The sequence below is a fragment of the Cydia pomonella genome, chromosome 22 (genome assembly GCF_033807575.1).
Source record: "Cydia pomonella isolate Wapato2018A chromosome 22, ilCydPomo1, whole genome shotgun sequence".
In the NCBI taxonomy this organism is placed as follows: Eukaryota; Metazoa; Arthropoda; class Insecta; order Lepidoptera; family Tortricidae; genus Cydia; species Cydia pomonella.
In genome coordinates, this window is record NC_084724.1 from 489,270 (window position 1) to 510,473 (window position 21,204).

General features: G+C 37.2%; 2 protein-coding genes across 2 annotated transcripts in view; one reads left to right on the forward strand and one right to left on the reverse strand.

The window, feature by feature from the left end:
- LOC133530268 (KH domain-containing, RNA-binding, signal transduction-associated protein 3-like) overlaps positions 1-21,204 on the forward strand; it is a 404,777-nt gene that overhangs the window by 40,014 nt on the left and 343,559 nt on the right. The window lies entirely within an intron of this gene.
- On the reverse strand, positions 14,665-16,650 carry LOC133529938 (uncharacterized). The gene is made up of 2 exons (XM_061867721.1): positions 15,774-16,650; positions 14,665-15,615 (listed from the first exon to the last, which is right to left on the reverse strand). The coding sequence occupies exons 1-2, from the start codon at positions 16,188-16,190 to the stop codon at positions 15,010-15,012; spliced, it is 1,023 nt and encodes a 340-aa protein (XP_061723705.1). The 5' UTR covers positions 16,191-16,650; the 3' UTR covers positions 14,665-15,009.

A 21,204-nucleotide genomic window follows, 5' to 3' on the forward strand; every position in this document is an offset into this window, starting at 1 on the left:
GTGAGAAGGGAAAGTCACTTAGCACGGAAAATACAAAAAGTTTATTACTTCACTGTTACACTACACAGATCAAGGTTAAAACTTAATTGCTTCTACGAACACTATACCTATGTATAGTTGGGAGAGAACCGAGCTAGTCGAAAGGCGGGGGACAACTGCCGGGGCCCGCGCCTCGAGGCTTGCACGTGGAATGCCATGTCAGCATTCCTGCAACTGTGTACACATGTGTCCCTACAAGCTCTTCAAGCTTACCATATTTTATCAACTTCGGACGAAAAAAAAACAACACTAAAATCGGCTCGTAAAATAATAGTACAGGTTTGAGACTCCAGGTCCACGGCGTCCCAACGCGCACATGTTTTTTGCAGATATCGCGAAGCGTGTGGTTGACGTAACTGGTGACCGAAGGTGGCGGCTTCCTCGCACAACGTATCAGTATTGCGATACAATAAGGAAATCCCGCCAGCATCCTTGCTACAATGGCTCAAGGGCCTATTTTAGATTTAAGCTAGTTATAGTAATACAGCTGTATACATCTATTATGTATATTGTTATTATAAATAACATTTTGATATCACAGAACAGTTATCTGTAAGAATGACTTCACAATAAACCGCGCAAAAATGTCTGACACATTTGTAGCTCCATAAAACATGCTCATATAAATAAAAAAAAAAATAAAAGTGCCTACTTTTATGCACATGACTTTTACGAACCTATAACGCCTAACGGCTGGCCTGCCGTGTTATGCAAAATTATACCTTTACATGCCTCGTATATGATTTACAGGTCAAACGATTTTAAAGCTTTGATTAAAGGCTATAAAGGCGATGCAGTTTTGAAATTGGTTAATTTGATGCCTATTATGGAAAACTATATAACTATGCAATACTTTAAGTTAAAATATAGGAATATGTGTACGTGTTTCACTTGAATACGATGGTGAACAATCCTTACAAATAAAATAAGCCTTTATTTTTATTTTTTTATACTACATCGGTGGCAAACAAGCATACGGCCCGCCTGATGGTAAGCAGTCTCCGTAGCCTATGTACGTCTGCAACTTAACTGCAGAGAAGTTACATGCGCGTTGCCGACCCTAAACTCGCCCCCCCTCGTTGACCTCTGGCAACCTTACTCACAGCAGGAACACAACACTATGAGTAGGGTCTAGTGTTTTAGTGTTTGCTTATTGCTGTTCTACAGTGATAGCAATATTAGGTTTTTCTTTTCCGACGATTGGGTTTATTTATTTATTTATTTATTTAAAACTTTATTGCACAAAAGACAAACTTAATGTACAAAAGGCTAACTTAATGCCATGAGGCATTCTCTACCAGTCAACCTTAGGGCAAAGCAGAAAAGATTGTAGGCGGCGCGTTTAAAACTAAAAGAAATTGTTATTGAAAGAATTAGAGTCCTAATACACATAAATTAATTACAACAAACAAACAAACAACAAACACCACAACAACAAACAAACAAACAAACCCAACAAACAACACAACAAACAACAACAAACAAACAACAAAGGCAAAGGCCTCCTCTAAATATTTCCATTTCTCCCATCATTCATCATCCATCCTGGGCCGGCTACTTTCCTGAGGTCATCTTCTCAGCGTTTCCATTGGCCACCCTTTCCTTTCACAACCCATTGGGTACCATTATGTTATCTTAGTCTATTTAGATATCAGTTATTTCTATTATCATATGTCCTGCCCACTTCCATGTATAATTAATTAATTATGACACCTTGAGGCTCTGGAATACTGAAATGAAATTGATACATGCAGGCAGACCAAGGATATTTTACCGGAACTGAACTACAAGCTCACCAAAATACTACTGAAAACACCTAGACACCAACTACGTAAAATAGTAGGATTAACAACAGGACATAACACACTATAAATAATAATAAATAAATAATAATAATAAATATTATAGGACATTATTACACAAATTGACTAAGTCCCACTGTAAGCTCAATAAGGCTTGTGTTGAGAGTACTTAGACAACGATATATATATAATATAAATATTTATAAATACTTAAATACATAGAAAACACCCATGACTCAGGAACAAATATCCATGCTCATCACACGAATAAATGCCCTTACCAGGATTTGAACCCGGGACCATCAGCTTCGTGGGCAGGGTCGCTACCCACTAGGCCAAACCGGTCGTCAAGACACTAAACAAACACCTACACAATATGGGTAAAACAGACAACCCCATGTGCAGAGCGTGCATTGAAGAAGAGGAAACAACAAAACACATTCTCCTAGACTGTAAACAGGTAGAAATATACAGGAACATATACCTAGGACTCCGTGCACACTAAGAGAGGCAGTTAGCAACCTGACAACTTTGCTAGGCTTCGTGGAGGAGCTGGGGTGGTTAGAGCGCTACCTCGTTTCACGCAAAATAGGCACAATGGTTGTCGATATGCGGAAAATGCCCAGAAGCCCTAACTAACACTAACTGTGGCTCTGGAAGTAAGTTTGTGTCAGATATTTTTTCGAGTGATTATAAATTCCTTCGAATAAAAAAGCGTAAGTAGGTATTTACTGAAAATATAATTCAAGAAATCATACCTTTCCATTATAAAACGACATATTTATACAGAAATAAAACTAACAAACAAAAATTGCGGCTCTGCCTAAATATTAATAATTAAGTGCTGCGACGCAATAAATAATATAAAATTCTATATTTGAAAGGAAAAAAGGAACGGGATGTTTTATATAACATTTCTATAGGAAATGTTTAATAATTTGCCTGTTGAATTCAAGTTCTCCATTTATAAAGCCGCTTTTCATTATGTCCAATTTCGACCGATAGAATTTGTTTTATGTAGATTTTTTAAGGAAAAATTTAAGTTGAATGTAATTTCCAGGTTGTTAATAACCGTAATGATGTTTAATGAAACAATGCGGTAGCCAAGTGCCTTAAAAGGTGACCAGGATATTCCTGCCCCAGCGTTGACGTGGGGTAGGTCACTGTCAAATTGTCAATTTCATATTAAAACAATGTTATTTATTTATTTATTAAAACACATTAAAACATATTAAAACAATGTTATTTATTTATTTATTTATTTAAACTTTATTGCACACATAAAGAAAAATGTACAAATGGCGAACTTAATGCCAAAAGGCAGTCTCTACCAGTCAACCATTGGGTCAAACAGAGACATTTGTGTATGTTGGTGCAGGAAAAAATAATAACAAATAATAAGGAAAAAATTAAACGTGAAGTCAAATAATATTAAAAATATATAAATAGTTAAATACTACTACTTATATAATGTATAAAAGATAGACTAATACATATAATTATGTACATATACATGATGGTGAACCTTATTTAAGTTCTTCTGACAGAAGATGCTTGCGAAGTAGTCGTTTGAAAACGGGTTTGCTTGGGGCTTGTCGAATAAAGAGAGGGAGGGAATTCCAGAGACGGATTGCCTCAACGGCGAAAGAGTTAGACATAAAACCAGTACGGTGAGAAGGAATCGAGAGTTTGAGAGAACGGGAGGAATGTTATCGGGTCTATTATGAATTTATTTTGTTACTTTTATTTCCGAGGTTTCTTTGCGGGTTACATTGTTCGTAGCCGCGGATAACTATACTCATTACAAAAAACAATCGAAGAGATTATGTTTTAACGTGTTCAAAACGCGAAAGTTTCAAATGTTATACTGTTTTTGTTTCACCTATTTGTAAATATTGCCTGTTTTCGTACAATATTCGCACGCCTGCATGCAGACTGAATGCACGAATCTTTTATTTTGTCATACCTTCTCATAACTGTAACTGTGCACACAAATAAAATAAAATCAAAGAATATTATCATTTTTTTCAATAATCTGACGCGCTCGAAGTAATCCAAAAATCCCCTTTTTGTATGTATGTATGTATGTATGTATATACTTTATTGTACATAGAAATAAAAACACGAAAAACACAGCTACAGAGTAAATTAAACACAACAAAGGCGAACTTATCCCTGTATGGGATCTCTTCTTCTCTTTTTTTTTTTTTTTAATTTATTTTTAAATGTCAGTAAAATCTAAGTATAAGAGCTATGCTATTGAAATTTTTTATGTTTGAAAGGTTTACTGTTGACATCATATCCCGGGATTTTTCTTTTTTGGGATAATCCAAACCCAAGTTATGAGGGTTCAAAAAAAAACGACGAAGCGCTTCAAGAAAAAGTAGGTTGCGCTTGCGCTTCGCTTTGCTCGTCTTGGCGGGGGCACTACCGTGCCCCCAGATAGTATTAGTAGAGATTTTGCAATACGAGTGATGGCAAAATTCTTAACACGAATAAACAAGACACCCGACGCCATAAGGAAGAGGGTTTTTATGCCTTGAGTTTATGTTTTTCATCATACTTTGGAGGAAATAAAATAGGCATATATATTTTTAAATTGATATAAATGTCAAAAGTCAACAAAAAGATCGAATATTTTTGTTCATTTGCGAATAGAATTCGAATTTAAGAATGTGTTAAGGATTAGTAACGCGTTTGATATAATATTAATTAATTGTTTTTTTTTTGAGGTATGATGTTTACATTGTGTATTACCCCGTGAAGAGGAAGGTAAATAAAAAAATACGACGTGCTATGTGAGTATAATGCTGAATTAAATGTATTCTTTATTGTATTGCAGTCATGCTCATTATACATAAGGTGTTACAATTTGAAGATGGTAGGTGTAATGTACTCTGTAAGGGCATTCAATATTTCTTAAGTCTAGGTAGGAATCTTGCATTTAATACTTATGGCAACGAAATCTATATTTATAATGTTATATTTTATCGACGTATCGATGAAATGATTTTTTTTTTAATTAAGAAAAGATACTGTGTAAACTGTGTTTGTTTATTAAGGAGTAAAGAGGTTATATTATTATCTCCTTTATTTATTTCTTTTCTCAGGTTAGGATTTTTACAATATGTATATAAAAGTAAAATATAAAAACACTTACAAAACAATAGAAAAGATATAAACACATTATAAAAAACCTAACCTAGGGTGCCGCCAGCAGCGGGGCAGGGCCCAAGCTATTATTATTATTGTATGTCTTTCCCATCATGGAACAGTGGTGTTCCGGACCTTTGGGAGGCGTGCGCGGAGCCGAAGCCAACACGTAGAGGCCCTTTTGACACTTTAATGAAATGTAAGGGGTACACCTAGCGGATGTTGCCCTTGCCCGCATCATGGGACGCACGCAGAGGCAGCACCCGCCAGGGTGTAAGGACTATTTGAGGGTTGATGGAATCTAAAATGAACTGGGCTATTGGGTGAAAGCGATGGACTAAATACTGGGCTATGGGATAAAAAACCGGACGCCTGCCTAATGAAACGGTATTCAATTTTATTTCCGGCAGACGGTGACTCGCTCCCACAAGATGGGCCCCCACAAAAAGCGACATCTAGGATGGCTCAAGGGCAACACCGGTGTGAGCGGCTCAGGGGTGTCGAGAGGTGTACGCCGCTTTGTACCCAGTGGCTGCGAGCAGCCAACTCGCGTCTTATGCAATTTTTCACTTCCACCCCTGGAGCTTATAGCTCTAACGACTCCACTCTGGGCGGCCGGCTAAGGCAAGCCAGAGGCAGAGAATCCTGTAACACCCACCCTCCTTGCGGCTAACAGAACTCCCCAGGACCACTCGGGTACGTGAGGTCGCTACTCCCCAACAGCTCGCCACAAGCTGCTCTGCGTTGACTGATTGCACTGGTAAAACATATATAATATATAATATATATATGCAATATATAATATAAAATGTCAAGTTCGTTTATGAAATTAATAAAATAATGATAATAAATATGGAATGTCAAGGTTATTTTATTAATAGATTATTCCTTTCGACCTGACTCTGACTTTCCGAGATGTATCCGTACCATATCCAACCAACTTCAGCTACTTGGCATAAGTATCTCGTCTAACCTGTGCTTTGGGGCGTATATTGGATCTCTGGTAAATCTGCAGCTAGACGATTAGGCGTCCTTTCTAAGGTCAAGCGGTACTTGACACCGGGGCAGCTTCTTCAGCTTTACATAGCTCAAGTCCGGTCGTGTATGGAGTATTGCAGCCACCTTTGGGATGGGTCCACCAAGTATCAGCTAGCCGCCTTAGATTTAATAGACAAACGCGCTAGGAAGCTTATTGGGGATGCGAGAATGGTAGAGGCTAGACTGCAGAGCCTAGAACACCGTAGAAAGGTAGCCTGTTTATCGGTATTCCACAGGATACATTTCGGGGAGTGCGCGATGGGATTACATAATCTAATCCCCCCATCTCCGTACTGCCACCGTGGGACTAGACGCGGACTTGCGTTTCACCCTTACGTCGTTACTCTGCCGCTGATTCGCACTAAACGCTACGCATCCAGCTTTATCATGCGAACGGCTAAGGAGTGGAATTCACTTCCTGCAATTCTATTCCCAGTCCACAATAATTTGGATCTTTTTAAATCGAGACTGAATAGACATCTTTTAGGTAAGCATGTTCCATCCTAGACTGCATCGGCACTTACCATCAGGTGAGATTGTGGTCAAATGCTTACCTTTTCCTAATAAAAAAATAAATAATAAGCAATATGGTTAATATTAATTAACTATAGCTTGATTTTAGAATAATGCATGAATGTCTATTAATGTTTACAATAATATTCCATTCCAGTGTTTAATAAACTTTAAGCCAAAAGTTCATTTGTAAATACAAGCTTATTTCACTCCCTTCCTCTCTTTGAAGAGGGAATCATCTGTCCAGTGGCGCCCTCATTAGAGGAAATGTGTTTTATAATGCATCAATCCATTTCTGTATAATCCAGTACATTAATGTTGTAGTCCTTCTGATTAGGTCACTATTTGAGAAGGCACCTGAGACTCCCGGTAGGGCGGAGGACGTGTCTTGTATCGCTGGAGCGATGAGCTTGAAGCGAACTTGCGCGAGCTCCAAGCTGACTGGTGGGAGATGACACAGGATCGAGACAACTGATGTGTACTCGTGTCGGAGGCCAAGACTCATTTTGGGTCGCTGCGCCATTGAGAAAGTAGGTAGCAAGTCTTTTTTTAGGGTTCCGTAGCCAAATGGCATAAAACGGAACCCTTATAGTTTCGCCATGTCCGTCTGTCTGTCTGTCTGTCTGTCTGTCCGAGGCTTTGCTCCGTGGTCGTTAGTGCTAGAAAGCTGAAATTTGGCATGGATATATAAATCAATAAAGCCGACAAAGTCGTACAATAAAATCTAAAAATTTTTTTTTTAGGGTACCTCCCCTACACGTAAAGTGGGGGTGAATTTTTTTTTTCGCTTCAACCCTAGTGTGTGGGGTATCGTTGGAAAGGTCTTTCAAAACTAATAGGGGTTTTCAAGAAACATTTTTTGATAAAGTGAATATATTCGGAGATAATCGCTCCGAAAGAAAAAAAATATGTGTCCCCCCCCCTCTAACTTTTGAACCATTGGTCCAAAAAAATATGAAAAAAATCGTGGAAGTAGAGCTTAAGAAAGACATTAAATGAAAACTATAGCGGACATGATCAGTTTAGCTGTTTTTGAGTTATCGCAAAAAGTTTTACCTTCATAGTAAAAACACTTACTTTAATTAGGTACTGATTATGCAACTTTGCCTATTTGTTTAACTCGGGTGAAAGGTACCATTTACTACACTTTAAGCTCCAGTTTAGCTTATTATGACGGAAGAGTAACTACGGAACCCTACACTGAGCGTGGCCCGACATGCTCTTGGCCGGTTTTTTTTATATAAATACGTCGGTGGCACACGAGCATACGGCCCGCCTGATGGTAAGCACTCTCCGTAGCCTATGTACGCCTGCAACTCCAGAGGAGTTACATGCGCGTTGCCGACCCTAAACCCGCCCCCCCCTCGTTGAGCTCTGGCAACCTTACTCACCGGCAGGAACACTAACACTACTACTGATTTCCCAACTTTCGGTCTTTGTCACATTTCATTTTGCTTATTTCTTGCTTCAACTAAACGGCAATGGTTGCCACTTTTTCCGTTTAGATGATGATGAAAAGTAAGTAATATATGTTTATAATGATATATCATACACATAACACATGTTTTTTGACATAACTGTATAATTTATTTTTTCATATTTGACATTGTTTTTGTTTCTTATTGATTTTATTTAATTTATATTTTATTATTGTTTTTCTATAAATTCTCTTGACGATCCTTTTCAGGTGAAAATTTATTAAGATTAATTAAGATGGATTAAGATGTTATCACAATATAGATTCATATAAATTGACATGAATGTAATTTGTAATGCAATCGTATGTTGTATAATAAATAAATCTAAATCTATAGGAGGAAAACGAGCAGACGGATCACCAGATGGTAAGAGATTACCGCCGCCCATGGACAGTAATAAAAGTATATCACATAGATCAGTGGTTCCTAACCTGGGGGTAAAACTGGTATTTTACGGGGGTCATAAGCTGATCAAAGAAAGCAAGATCTATAAGAAAGAATATTAATAATTATGGAGGAGGGGTAAAATCAAGTTCTCTAGTTAAAGGGGTGACAGTACTGACAAGTTTAGAAACGACTGACATGGATCAAAAGTTGGAAAATAAGTAGTACAACAATATTAACATATTGATTTATATAGAAACTAATTGTTTTCTTAGAAAACGATGAAATGAACTGTCGCCTGGGGGATTTCCGGAGCGATACGTCCTTCAAACCTTCAAGAAAAGAGCGTACTCCCATCTTAAATACCGGCAACGTACTGACAACCCCTCTTGTGTTGCAGGTGTCCATGGGCGGCGGTAATCGCTTACCATCAGGTGATCCGTCTGCTCGTTTGCCTCCTCTACCATAAAAAAACAGTATTCCCTTAATGAGGGCGCCACTGGACGGTGGATTCAGTCTAATACTCATCGAGACAAACAATTCTAACAAACCCAAACATTATTAAGCTGCGTTGTTTTATCACAGAATTTTTTATCAGTTAATTCATTAAGAAAACATCTGCATAAGAAAATTTATTAAAATATATAACGTTGCCAATTTCATTTTACCAGACGTTGCATTTTAGACACCAGAATAATAAGACAAAACTGAATATATATGTAAATAAATCAAGTAATTTGGTTACAAAATGAAATCATTAGGTGCAGGCGGTGTGGTAGTTTTGTCTTTATGGCTTATTTTATACACCGTGGGCCAATTAAACCCGACAGATTTTAACCACGCATTCCTGAGGTTATAAGGAGCAAAAAAAATTATATGAGTTTTGGCCAAATTCGCCAAAAATTTTTTTTTTTGCCGAAAAAAAAAAAATCCTTTTGCGTTTTCTGCACACGACACGTTATTTTTTTTACACCTTGGTGAAAAAAAAATCATTACAACGAATAAGTAAAGTTTTTTTTTTATTTACAGACGAAAATTGCGAGTTTACTTTAAAACTTTAATATCTGTCAGTAGGTATGTCTAAACCAAGTAACATAGTGGCAGCGTCACAGCTAAAAAGGCGTTTTTAACTAAGTTATAAAAGAAACAAATTTTCACAGAAATTGTCATTATCTCTAAAACAAGACCGATTTCAGAAAATATTGTATGACATTTTAGTCTCTAAATGCGGTCACGAATACACTTTTGAAATCTGTCGGGTTTAATTGGCCCACGGTGTATTCATTAAAATATAGTTGACTGCAGGCTACATGAAATTACTTTGTGTGAATACGTTTTACCCACGTAGATACTATAATCTAACTTAATAAGTTAAATAGGTCTTCACCACACCAACTGAAATGTCCTCTTGAATGTTCAAAACGAATGAGAAAGTTGCATTTTATCCACAGGTGCAGCAAAGTAATTAGATGCAAATTTTGAGTCGTTTCCTTATGTTAAGTATTTGTTGTTATAGCGGCAACAGAAATACATCATCTATCACGGTTCATGAGATACAGCCTGGTGACAGACGGACGGACAGCGAAGTCTCAGTAATAGGGTCCCGTTTGACCCTTTGGGTACGGAACCCTAAAAATCAGAATAAAATAAATACGAGTATGTAAGGGGGCTCCCATACAACAAACGTGATTTGTTTGCTGGTTTTTATAGATAATGGTACGGAACCCTTTGTGCGCGAGTCCAACTCGCATCTGGCCGGTTTTTTGATATTTTTACTTACGAGTAACTTTTTAAGATGTATATGAATCTTGCTACCCAATGAGTGAGGCTTGTCTACTCTCAATAGGGTTGTTTCCATCTACAAATCTTAGGGCAGAATTGTATCCCAATAAATTCTTTGGGATTATAAGAACATGTTAAACTACTTTTAGGGGACCTTTAATGACCATATTTTTGTAATTATTGAATTTAAAATATCTTTTGGCACACGTCACGTGACCAAACTCGAAACGTCATTGAAGATTCTGATGACGTCACAACTCTCGGATTGACACTGTTGATAGTTAGGCGATAAACAACAAATGACAAATGTCAGTTGACAGTTCGTATCTTCTACGTGTGTATGTAGTTATGTGTCAAACCGTAAACTGTGACGTCACGCAATTTTCAAAGAGCGTTTTGAGCGTGAAAACATCTGTCAAAATATATTTTGTCAATTTAACATATTTAAAGCCATTTTTAGTGTAAAAGTTGAATTTTAGGGCAACTTTTAGTTAATATAGAACGTAATACAAACGTTTCAAAAAATTGGAAACAACCCTATTGTCTCAGTCTGTTTCAAAAGTCGTGAACTCTCATTATAACACAGCATCTGTCATTTTCAGTTGCGAAAAAGATAGCCAAGACTAGGGTGACCAGATCTGATTTGTTTTTTGGGACAACTGTCTGGAAAATACGGGATTCAAGGTTTAAATACGGGACAGGCAGTTTTTGTTTATTGAAAATCAACATTATTTTTAAATAATAAAATTTGGCATATACAATGGAATAACACATACAATTTTTTTTAATACTATGTCGGTGGCAAACAAGCATACGGCCCGCCTGATGGTAAGCAGTATCCGTAGCCTATGTACGCCTGCAACCAGAAGAGTTACATGCGCGTTGCCGACCCTAACCTCCTCCCACCCCTCGTTGAGCTCTGGCAACCTTACTCACCGGCAGGAACACAACACTATGAGTAGGGTATTGCTAAAATATTTAATGAACGACTTAAATCGACCGGGATATAAACTGTGATTACATTTTATATTATTTTTATTGAGCTCCCGATATTTCGACGCAGTTAAGTCTAGTGAAACTAACCGTGAATCATTCAAAGCAAAATGTTATTCTTAATAAAAGACTTAAAAAAACAGTATAAAATACAATAAAACACTTTTTTTTTATAGTATCTGGAAAGGAAAATGTGAAATAATCAACTATAAGGGTTCCGTTTTTTGCCTTTTGGCTACGGAACCCTAAAAAAAAGGGATTTTTTTCATTAAATTATATTGAATCACAAAATTACGGGACAATGTACTGTCCCATATTGGTTTCGCCAAATTACTGCACACTGTAAAATTCGTGCCTGAAATTAATGAATTAAATATTTATTGAAAAAATATAGGTATTTTAAATGTCAACACTTTACAGCCAATGGGATTACACATAATTATTATTTTTCGAATTAAATATTACTTATCTAATAGGTCATTATCTTGAATCGAACAAAATTTGAATTACGGAATTACGGGAAAACCCGTAAAATACGGGACATATGGTCGCACTAGACAAGCCGGCAATTAAATTTAACGAACGTCTGCCGTACACATACATGTGTCTATACAAGTACTATATCATAGAATAGCGCACTAACTAGACACCGCATAGTTTAGAAATAAATGAAAAGTGGAAAAATTCACTGTCTCGGGCAACACTAGAATCTAGATTACAAGCCAGTCTCGCTTCTATGGGTTTCAAAAATAATTTAAGAAATATGTTTTTCCCGTATTTCTATTACTTAAATGTTAGTTTTCTAAAAAAAAATTGCATACCTTCAGATTCACAGCGCAGGTTTCGTCATCTGACAGAAAGCTCATCCACCTTAGGTTTTGTCAAAACAACATGCATTTACATATATATTTGGAGTTGCAGGCGTACATAGGCTACGGAGACTGCTTACCATCAGGCGGGCCGTATGCTTGTTTGCCACCGGCGTAGTATAAAAAAAATGTCATCTGCAACACGCATCGTCAAAATTTAAAGTAAATAAGTAATTACAAAAAAAAAACATAATAAGGCATAAACCTATATCCTAATCCGGCCCGGTTTTCTAAATAAATGTGCCACACTTCCATAAAATACTAGGGAAGTACCTCCATCTTACAGAAAACCGCCAAATAACGCTAGACCCTACTCATAGTATTGTGTTCCTGTCGGTGAGTAAGGTTGCCAGAGCTCAACGAGGGTGCGGAGTGTTAGGGTCGGCAACGCGCATGTAACCTCTCTGCAGTTGCAAGCGTACATAAGTAACGCACAAGAGCGTAGCCAGCCTATGAACTAGGGGGGGGGGGGGGGGTAAGTTGATATCGCCGGAGGCCTAGAGGGGAGGGGACAGAGGCCGCAGGGGGGCTTACATTGTATGTAAAATTTGAGACTGTACCTACGTCCATGGCTACGGACATCCACCATCAAGCGGGCTGTATGCTTGTTTGCCACCGACGTGGTTTACATTTTTAATGTTAATATTAATTGTATTATACTCCATCTAGTATTTGAGGTAATCTGTGAGTTGCTGTAACACTAGCAACACTTCGCGCGAACCGCGACCAAATTAAATGCGGACCAAATTCACGCGCCGCGTTTGCGGTTTTGAGTGCGAGAGTTTCGCTGCAACATAACAATATAACGTACATAATATACACCGTGTTTTTTTTTCCGTTAATTTCAAGGGTGCATTATTGCTGAGCTTAAATTAAGTAACTTTTTCAAAGACACCGGTATTCTAATTAACTCCATTTCGGAGTTAATCATTAATTTATTTTTATCTTATAAGGCCCCTACGAGCGTGTACACTCACCTTAGGGCCTGTTTATATAAGTATTTAGTACGAGTTAATACATTTGCTACTAAACATACGTACTATCTCGGACGATCGATGTTAGAGATTACATTGATGTCACAGTTTTCAATTGTTTGTATGAGTACAATGTAATGCCTTTGTTACAACAACGTGCAACATTTAGTTACTTTTTGTATGTTTTTTTTTAATACCATTGCCATTTAGTTTCCTTTTACGTAGTTACTCATGTCCCGAAGTTAGCGGAAATCAATAAAAACACGGTGTATATTGTATATTTATAATATACACGCTACGCTAGATGGGGGTGCAAATCATGAAGTTTGGAAACTACGATACCATTATAGAATCTAACAGGCGTATTCTTATTTTAATAACTGGTTATGATTTAGATCTGGATTAGGTTTGGATCTGATGTGTCAGTATCGAAAGTGACATTTCTTCAACGTCACTTTTGAAAATCAAAATACGCTTGTTAGAGTCCACAATGGTATCGTAGTCTCGTGGCGTGTGTATAATCAAAGAGAATTTGAAATAGAGGTGGATTGTCAAAGAAAACTTTGTAGCCACAGTAAATTTACTGCCATCTTTCGACACATGATTAAAACTTTTAGAACGCCATATGACTCTGATCTTTATTCTTTCACTGATAAATATTGGACAATCTTATACAAATCGACAATTTCTATAGTTTCCTTCCTAAATAAGACTAACTTTGTGGGGACCGGACAACGATATACATATAAATATATAATATATCAATATTCCTCATTTGTGTGTATATCACGAATAAATACTCGTAATAATTGATAAACACATAATGCAAAACATTAAATAAATAATTGATAAACTGCCCTTACTGAGATTCAACCCGGGACCTTCAGCTTTAGCCCGGAGCCCGAGAACAACAATTTAATAACTGTAATTTTAATTATGTAAATCTTTCCTCCTATTTTTATCAATTATCTGCCAGTCTCTTAAGCAGTGAATTGAATCCATCCTTTCATATTTTCTTTTCCTTAAATATTATTTGGTCGCACGATTACTTTTTCTAACTTCAAAACAAAAATATCAACAAAGTTTGGAAGCATCATGAACCCATTTGTCATTTCTTTCTGACACTCATTCACTCAAAGCCAAACAAACTGACAGAATGGAATAAAATTAAAACGCCAGAGCAATTAGAGTTTCAATGAATGAATGAAAGAACGAGTGAACGAGCGAATGTTCTTTGAAATATAATTAAAATGGCTGAAAAGACGTGTCATGGATACATTTAGTTTGTGCTGTTTCTTGTTTTCTTTTTTAAAGCTTTTGGTTTGTAACTTTATTTTTACATAAAAGAGGGTTTCATTTTTTTGTCTGTAATATGTGTTTGTTGTTTGAGTTTTTTAAGGAGGTGTCTATATTTGGGTTTAACCGTTTAAAAGGAGGAAGTCAGGATACTATTTAATTTGATTTCGCAAACATTGCTGGGACGATTTGTTTTGTTCTTTTTTTAAAGTCGTATGAAAGGACTTAAGAAATTGTCTCATTATCAAATCAGGATTTAATGATGGAATCGTAGAGAAATCGACAAACTTCTCAATTATTATTGGAACACCTAATAGTATTTTATGCAATAGTTGTATAAGAGGGTTCAAAAAAGGTGAGTGGCGTGTGTAACAATTTGAGGCGAAGCCGAAAATTGTTAATAAAGACGCCATGAGCCTTTTTTGACCTACTTATACAACGTTGCATACATTACTTTTTCTACGACTGCTTAGGGATTAAATAAAAGACAAAATTAAACGCAGTTTGTTTTAAGAAATTTAGTTTTATTCATTTATGAAAATGAAGATGTAAATTGTGAATTGTGTTGTTAGAAATATTTATATTGGGAGTGGTGGATGTGGTTGAGCTATTATTATTTATATGGATGTCAGAATTCTGTTCTATTATTTGGGATATAGTTAGTGGTGTGGTTGTAGGGACTGGGATACTAGTGTTGGTGGCGTTGATATAATCTGGTTCCTGAGTAAAAGTTGGGGAGCATTGACGGTCTGGTATGTATGTGGATTGTGGTTTCAGGGGTGTAGTTTCTTCTATGGAATTCATTAATGTATTTGACATTTTTTTTTTTGCTTGCAATGGAGTTGTCTATATATGATTCTGCCACCGTTGTGGACTTCCATCCGCCATGCCGCTTCAAAGATGTCACATCACCACCAGCATCTACCAATAAAGTTGCAGACGTCCTTCGAAAACAGTGCCCTGTGTAAAGCTCTGGATTTAGGAGACCAAGATAGGATGCAACATTTTTTCCTAACTGGCCGAAGGTGTTTAATCCTATATTTTGAGCAAAACATTTTCCGTTGGCATACCGTACAAAAAAGTTCAGATCGTTGCAGTTATCCGGACGAAGAATCATGTACTTTTTACAGATATGATAATATTTCCCTGTGACTGTAAAAGTGCGATCGATTCGGTTCTTGGTGTTCATTATATGAACCACTAGAGTTTCTTGGGCATCAATTATATTGTTATTTTTTAAATTATGTAACTCTTGCCTGCGACAAGCCCCCATTATTCCAAGAATTACAGCAACCTGTAACAAAAATTAGGAATTAGGGTGTTAGAAATACTTACAATTAAATCAAGTATGTAGTAATCAATCATACATACAATATTTGCATACACAGAATACCTAAACAGTAACATTTACCGAATACCAGTGAAATAACAAAACAGCAATAATGTATCTACCTTGTTAAAGAGATGGTTCTGATCCGGTGCTTCCTCAATGAATTTTTTTAATTCCTCCGGTGAAAATGTTTTTGCTTTTTTCGCCTTAAATCCTTCTGACTTCCGTTTTAATAAAGCCAGTAACTTGGCGTATTTAGAGATGTCGGTCTGGTGGTATATATTAAGCATTGACTTTAGTTTTGAATATTCCACCCACAGTGAAGACGGCTTGAATTGTTCGTCGAGGTTTTTAAAGTAAGCCAGTAGCACATTCTCTGAGAATGACGTAGTCTGGTGTTCCAGTCTCCACGCCATGAACTTCTCATACGATTTATCATACTGACGCCGCGATTTTGTAGGCAACAAGTTCTCGGTAACTGATTGTGCCGCCGCCGATATTTCTTCTGGTGTCGAAAGAAAGTTGTCGTCGCCATCCATTATTATTTTCCACTCCAAAGTCTAATAAGAATGATTCCAAGAATGATAAACAAACACAGCAATACAGCATAAGAAAGAGCGGGAAGTTGGATACTGACAAATGACAGTCGACAGAACGTAATCATAGAGTAGACACGGTATTTTTTTTTCAACTGTCATTTACTTGCAGTTTTCATTATGTTGGCAGCAATTATTTTAGTTTTGTTACTGTTTCAAACCATATGAATTCAGTTGTTTGTTAAGTTGGCACTGTTGGCAGGATTAATTTCCGTTGTAAATTTAGTGTTTTTTTAATAGGGCACCTCTGAGGGCCTACCGCGAACCACGTTCGACGTGTTGCCTCTCTGTCGCACTTGTAAATTCGTACGTAAGTGTGATAGGGAGGCAACCCGTCGAACGTGGTTCGCGGTAGGCCCTCTGTTAGCAGTTGCATTATATCACATAATAACCCTAGGGTCTTTATGAAGAATAGATTAGATAGACTTTTTTGAAATTGCATAAGACATGCTTTTATATTCGTTTGCGGGACCATATAATTGACAGATAAAAGTACCGGAGTAGAAAAAATATGTTAACGGCACCGATCATGGGACATTTCAGAGAAAATTTGGAGTGTTTTTGATATTTCACCGACACCTGTAAAATGTCTACCGCTTTACGCTTTAAAAGTTGAAAGTCCTATTCGTCCTTTATGTTTTCTATGTATTAAATGAAAGCTACTGCAATTGGTTTCAATATTGTTAACTAATTAAAACTATGGTTGGGATGTATGGCGCCATTAACTTTCAAACTAACAAATATCAATGAAAATTTAAACTTAAGCAGCTCTTTGGCTCTTGTTTATGGTAAAATGTTGCCAGCGATTAAAAACTGATGGTAAATACTTGTTTTACAGGATTTGTCTATGCCATTCCATTACTGGTGCCTGATCCATTAAGAGATGTTTACAATATATATATTTTAATTTGTTATATTTTTACTGAAATATTTATCCTCTGAAACTGAAAACGTCGTGTTTTGCATTGGGTATGTATGTGCAGATCTTTACAACTTTCAGCAACAGTATTCTTTATGCTTTTTGCTTATTTACTCTCCAACTTCACTTACTCGCGAGAATGATAAATGTCCCGCGCGTTTTTCAAGACTTTCTGTACATTTTCACTTAAATAATTCATTCACGTACACGGTTGACAGGAATCGTGCATTAAGAGGTGAAAACGTGAAAAATAAATGCCTTCTTTTTTGTTTTCACGCATTTGACCAACTCATATAATATTATGTATAAATCGTAAAAACTTTTTTGATTAGAATTTTTAAATGTAAGTACACCTTAATGGGAACAAATCAATTTATTTTATTAAATATTTTGATTATTCTTACTAAGATGGCATACAGTCGAGAAATTGGGACGGGTTCCGCCGTGGAAGGGTGGCCTAAGGCTTCAAGGCGTGCTGTAAAGCATGGCGGGAACGTGCATTGGACAGGACCAGGCGGGAAAAACCAGGTCTCTACTCAGGGGGATACTCTAATAGGCCAGTAAAAATAGAGGTTTTGAAGAGAAGGGAACAGAAAGCGTGCATGAACTGTAGACATCAGCGCAGAAGCCGCCTATTAAATAAATAAATATTTGGGGATAATCGTACACAGATCGAGCTAGCCCCAAACTAAGTAAAGCTTGTACTATGGGTCACACACGTATACATTGGCGCGAAGCATTATGTCATGTTTCCATTTTCAGATTTAAGCCAATAAATAGATGGCAGATCCTACTATGCGAAATACTTGCGCAACATGCGCTTGAATGTGAATTTGGTCTGCGCTTGTCTGATAGAGAGTGGGGGAACTTTCCAAAGTCTGATTGCCTGAATAGTGAAAGAATTGCACATTCAACCCGTTCGGTGTTGGGGGACAAAGATCTGTACCTGGACGTGGAGTAACAAATTTAAATTTCGAACGGAGATAATCTGGGGCGGACGGGTCAAACAAGATTGAGTCGAGAGTACATAGAGTACGAAGGGGCCTAAACGCTATCGAGAACGTAACTTACTTTCTATGCATCTCGCTCGTACTCGCATAAGTGCGAGCGAGATGTATAGAAAGTAAATTACGTTCTCGATAGCGTATATGTCAGTTTTGACACTGTCAGTGACTCATGGTACGGGTACAGGTCACGAGATGGCAGACCCTCCAACTCGCAATATTTCGTATTAACGAGGATCTCGAATTATCTAGGTTCAAATTATCGAGGTGCCACGTGTGTAGGAATAATTAACTGACAATTCTTGAACCTTAACATTAAGACATAAGATCTATTCTCGGTCAGATTCTGTAAGAACATTTATAGAAATTAAGACGAGTCGCCGTTCCGCGCCATAGATTTTTATGACCCCAAGAAAAATGGATGCTATTAACGTTTTAATGAGGTCTTATAAGAGAACTAGGAAACCTAGGAACTGTGGAATTAAGAGGGAAAATATCGTTAGTATCTTCAGTGGGGATTGCTTTAAAAGTCGGCTCGTATATTTATACGATTTATCGCACGAGTTTTATGAGATTCGAAGGTCAATTCGAAAGGACATTTTCAAATATAGGAACTTGCAATAATTTACGGGCTGAATATATAGGTCAGATTGAGCAACTTTTACTATAAAACCAATCGCAAAATCGCGTAAAATAATTTAGTCCCCCATAGAAAATGTCAAAGTCAGCTAAAATGTATAAAACAACCAATTTTTCTTCCGCGATTTCGGGGTTTCATTTCATGTCATTTATTTGCTTAAACATGGTACAATGGTTATTATACTATTGTTATTGGGTAGCACATGATTAACAACATAGTAGCATGCAAATTTACACCTTAAATTCTAGAACATACAAAACAAAATAGACAGGTATATACAACATAATTGGCTACTTGACAGTTTTTTGTAAATAATGTCAAACGATCTTGATTTTCCTGAGGATTAAATGTCTATATAGGACTCATGGCATTTAAGCAACACAAAGGTCAGAAATGAGAGTTAAAGTCTGACGCTCGCACTCGACGATTGAAACACCTCTAACAAAACGATATTGTGACGTGACGTCACATCATATAAGTCTGTCCTAAATGTATGGAAGATCAAAGAAATTGCCATTTTGACCCTGAAATATTGAGTTTATGTGTATAGTTGTCATACAATTTATTTTTCAATAAAATGTAAGGAATGGATTGGTACCATTTTCTTTTCTATTTTTGATTGACAAAAAAAATTTTTTTTTTTTGAGACGTGTTTTTTTTAATCTCGATATAATTTTTTAAATTCCACTTGTTTATAATGGATGGCTCATTTTCTATCCATTTAACTAAATTTTGTTATAATATTCAACATGTGTCAAGTACCCAATTCAAATTTCAATACTATAACTAATTGTAAGAACAATTAATTAGAAGGAACCATCAATTTATAATGTCATTAATATTATACAAGTTTTGGTCCCATAGTAAAAGCTCAGTATGACCTATATATTCACCTCGTAAATTAATACAGGTTACTAAATAAAGAGCGTGTAGAAATGATGTCATCATTAATAACATAGTCATATAATTACATATGCACATTATTAATATTATAATTATAATTGATTAAGTATACTAATTTAAGAGTTATTTATCTCTAATATTTCTATTTATCCCTATAAACCTACCCTTAAATTTCCATTATTAAAAAGCGGCCAAGTGCGAGTCGGACTCGCCCATGAAGGGTTCCGTACCATTTATGACGTATTAAAAAAACTACTTACTAGATCTGGTTCAAACCAATTTTCGTTGGAAGTTTGCATGGTAATGTATATCATATATATTTTTTAGATTTTTCATTCCGTTATTTTAGAAGTAGGGGATGAATGTTGCTCACGTCCGCAGGAAGAATACCCTTAGTCGCCCTGCACGTGTCCCCTGGGTGGTGCCAAACGAGCAACAACTCTTGGCCGCTGCACATTGTTCTCTCTAGAAGGACCTCGCAGCGCTTCACACGAATCGAAGATATACATGCAATCGGAATGTTACCATATGCGAACGGCTCTTTACAGAGCCACTCGACAAAAGACATCGGCCCATCAATCCGGATATGTCAGCTAAACGTGGAAGGAATTAGTAAAGCCAAGTCGGACTACTTGCAAAAGTTACTGTACGATATTAGAGCTGACGTTGTCACAATCCAAGAGACCCACACTAAGGACGATCAGGACTTCGAATCCCGGGCAACCATCCAAGGCTTCACGCTGATCAAGGCCATAAATCACCCTAAGTACGGCATTGCTACCTACGTCAAAAGCAGTTTTCAAGATGTCAATCTCATCCACCACGCCGATGGTGGGAATTACAGCCTAATTGCCATTGAAGTCAACGGTCTGCGTGTAATCAACATCTACAAACCGCCGAGTGCATCATGGAAAGATAACTCTATCCCTACTTTCGAGCACCCCTGCATCTTTACAGGCGATTTTAACAGCCACCACACTAACTGGCGATACAAAAACGACGATGCCAACGGTATTGCCCTTGCTCAATGGGCTGAGGGTAACAACCTACATTTAGTTTTCAATGCCAAAGACAAAGGCTCCTTTCACTCGGCGCGGTGGAAAAAAGATTATAACCCGGACCTGACTTTCGTCACTCGGGACTGCAATGGTCACCCCTTGTCAACCACCAGGAATGTCCTACACGACTTTCCCAATAGCCAACATCGCCCTGTGCTCTCGGAAGTTGGCATCAAAATACCTGTGGTCAACTCCATGCCACTTCCAAGATGGAACTTCAACAAGGCTGATTGGCAAGCCTATAAGATGAAAGTGGATTCCTGCATCCGCTTTATTCCTGCTACCGCCCGAAACTACGGACGCTTCGTGGGCCTGTTGCTAAAAACTGCCAAGTCTTATATAAAGCGTGGTTATAGAAAGGAGTACATTCCCGGATGGAACAGGGAAAGCGAACGCCTCTATGACAATTTCATCAAAATGGGCGACTGTGATG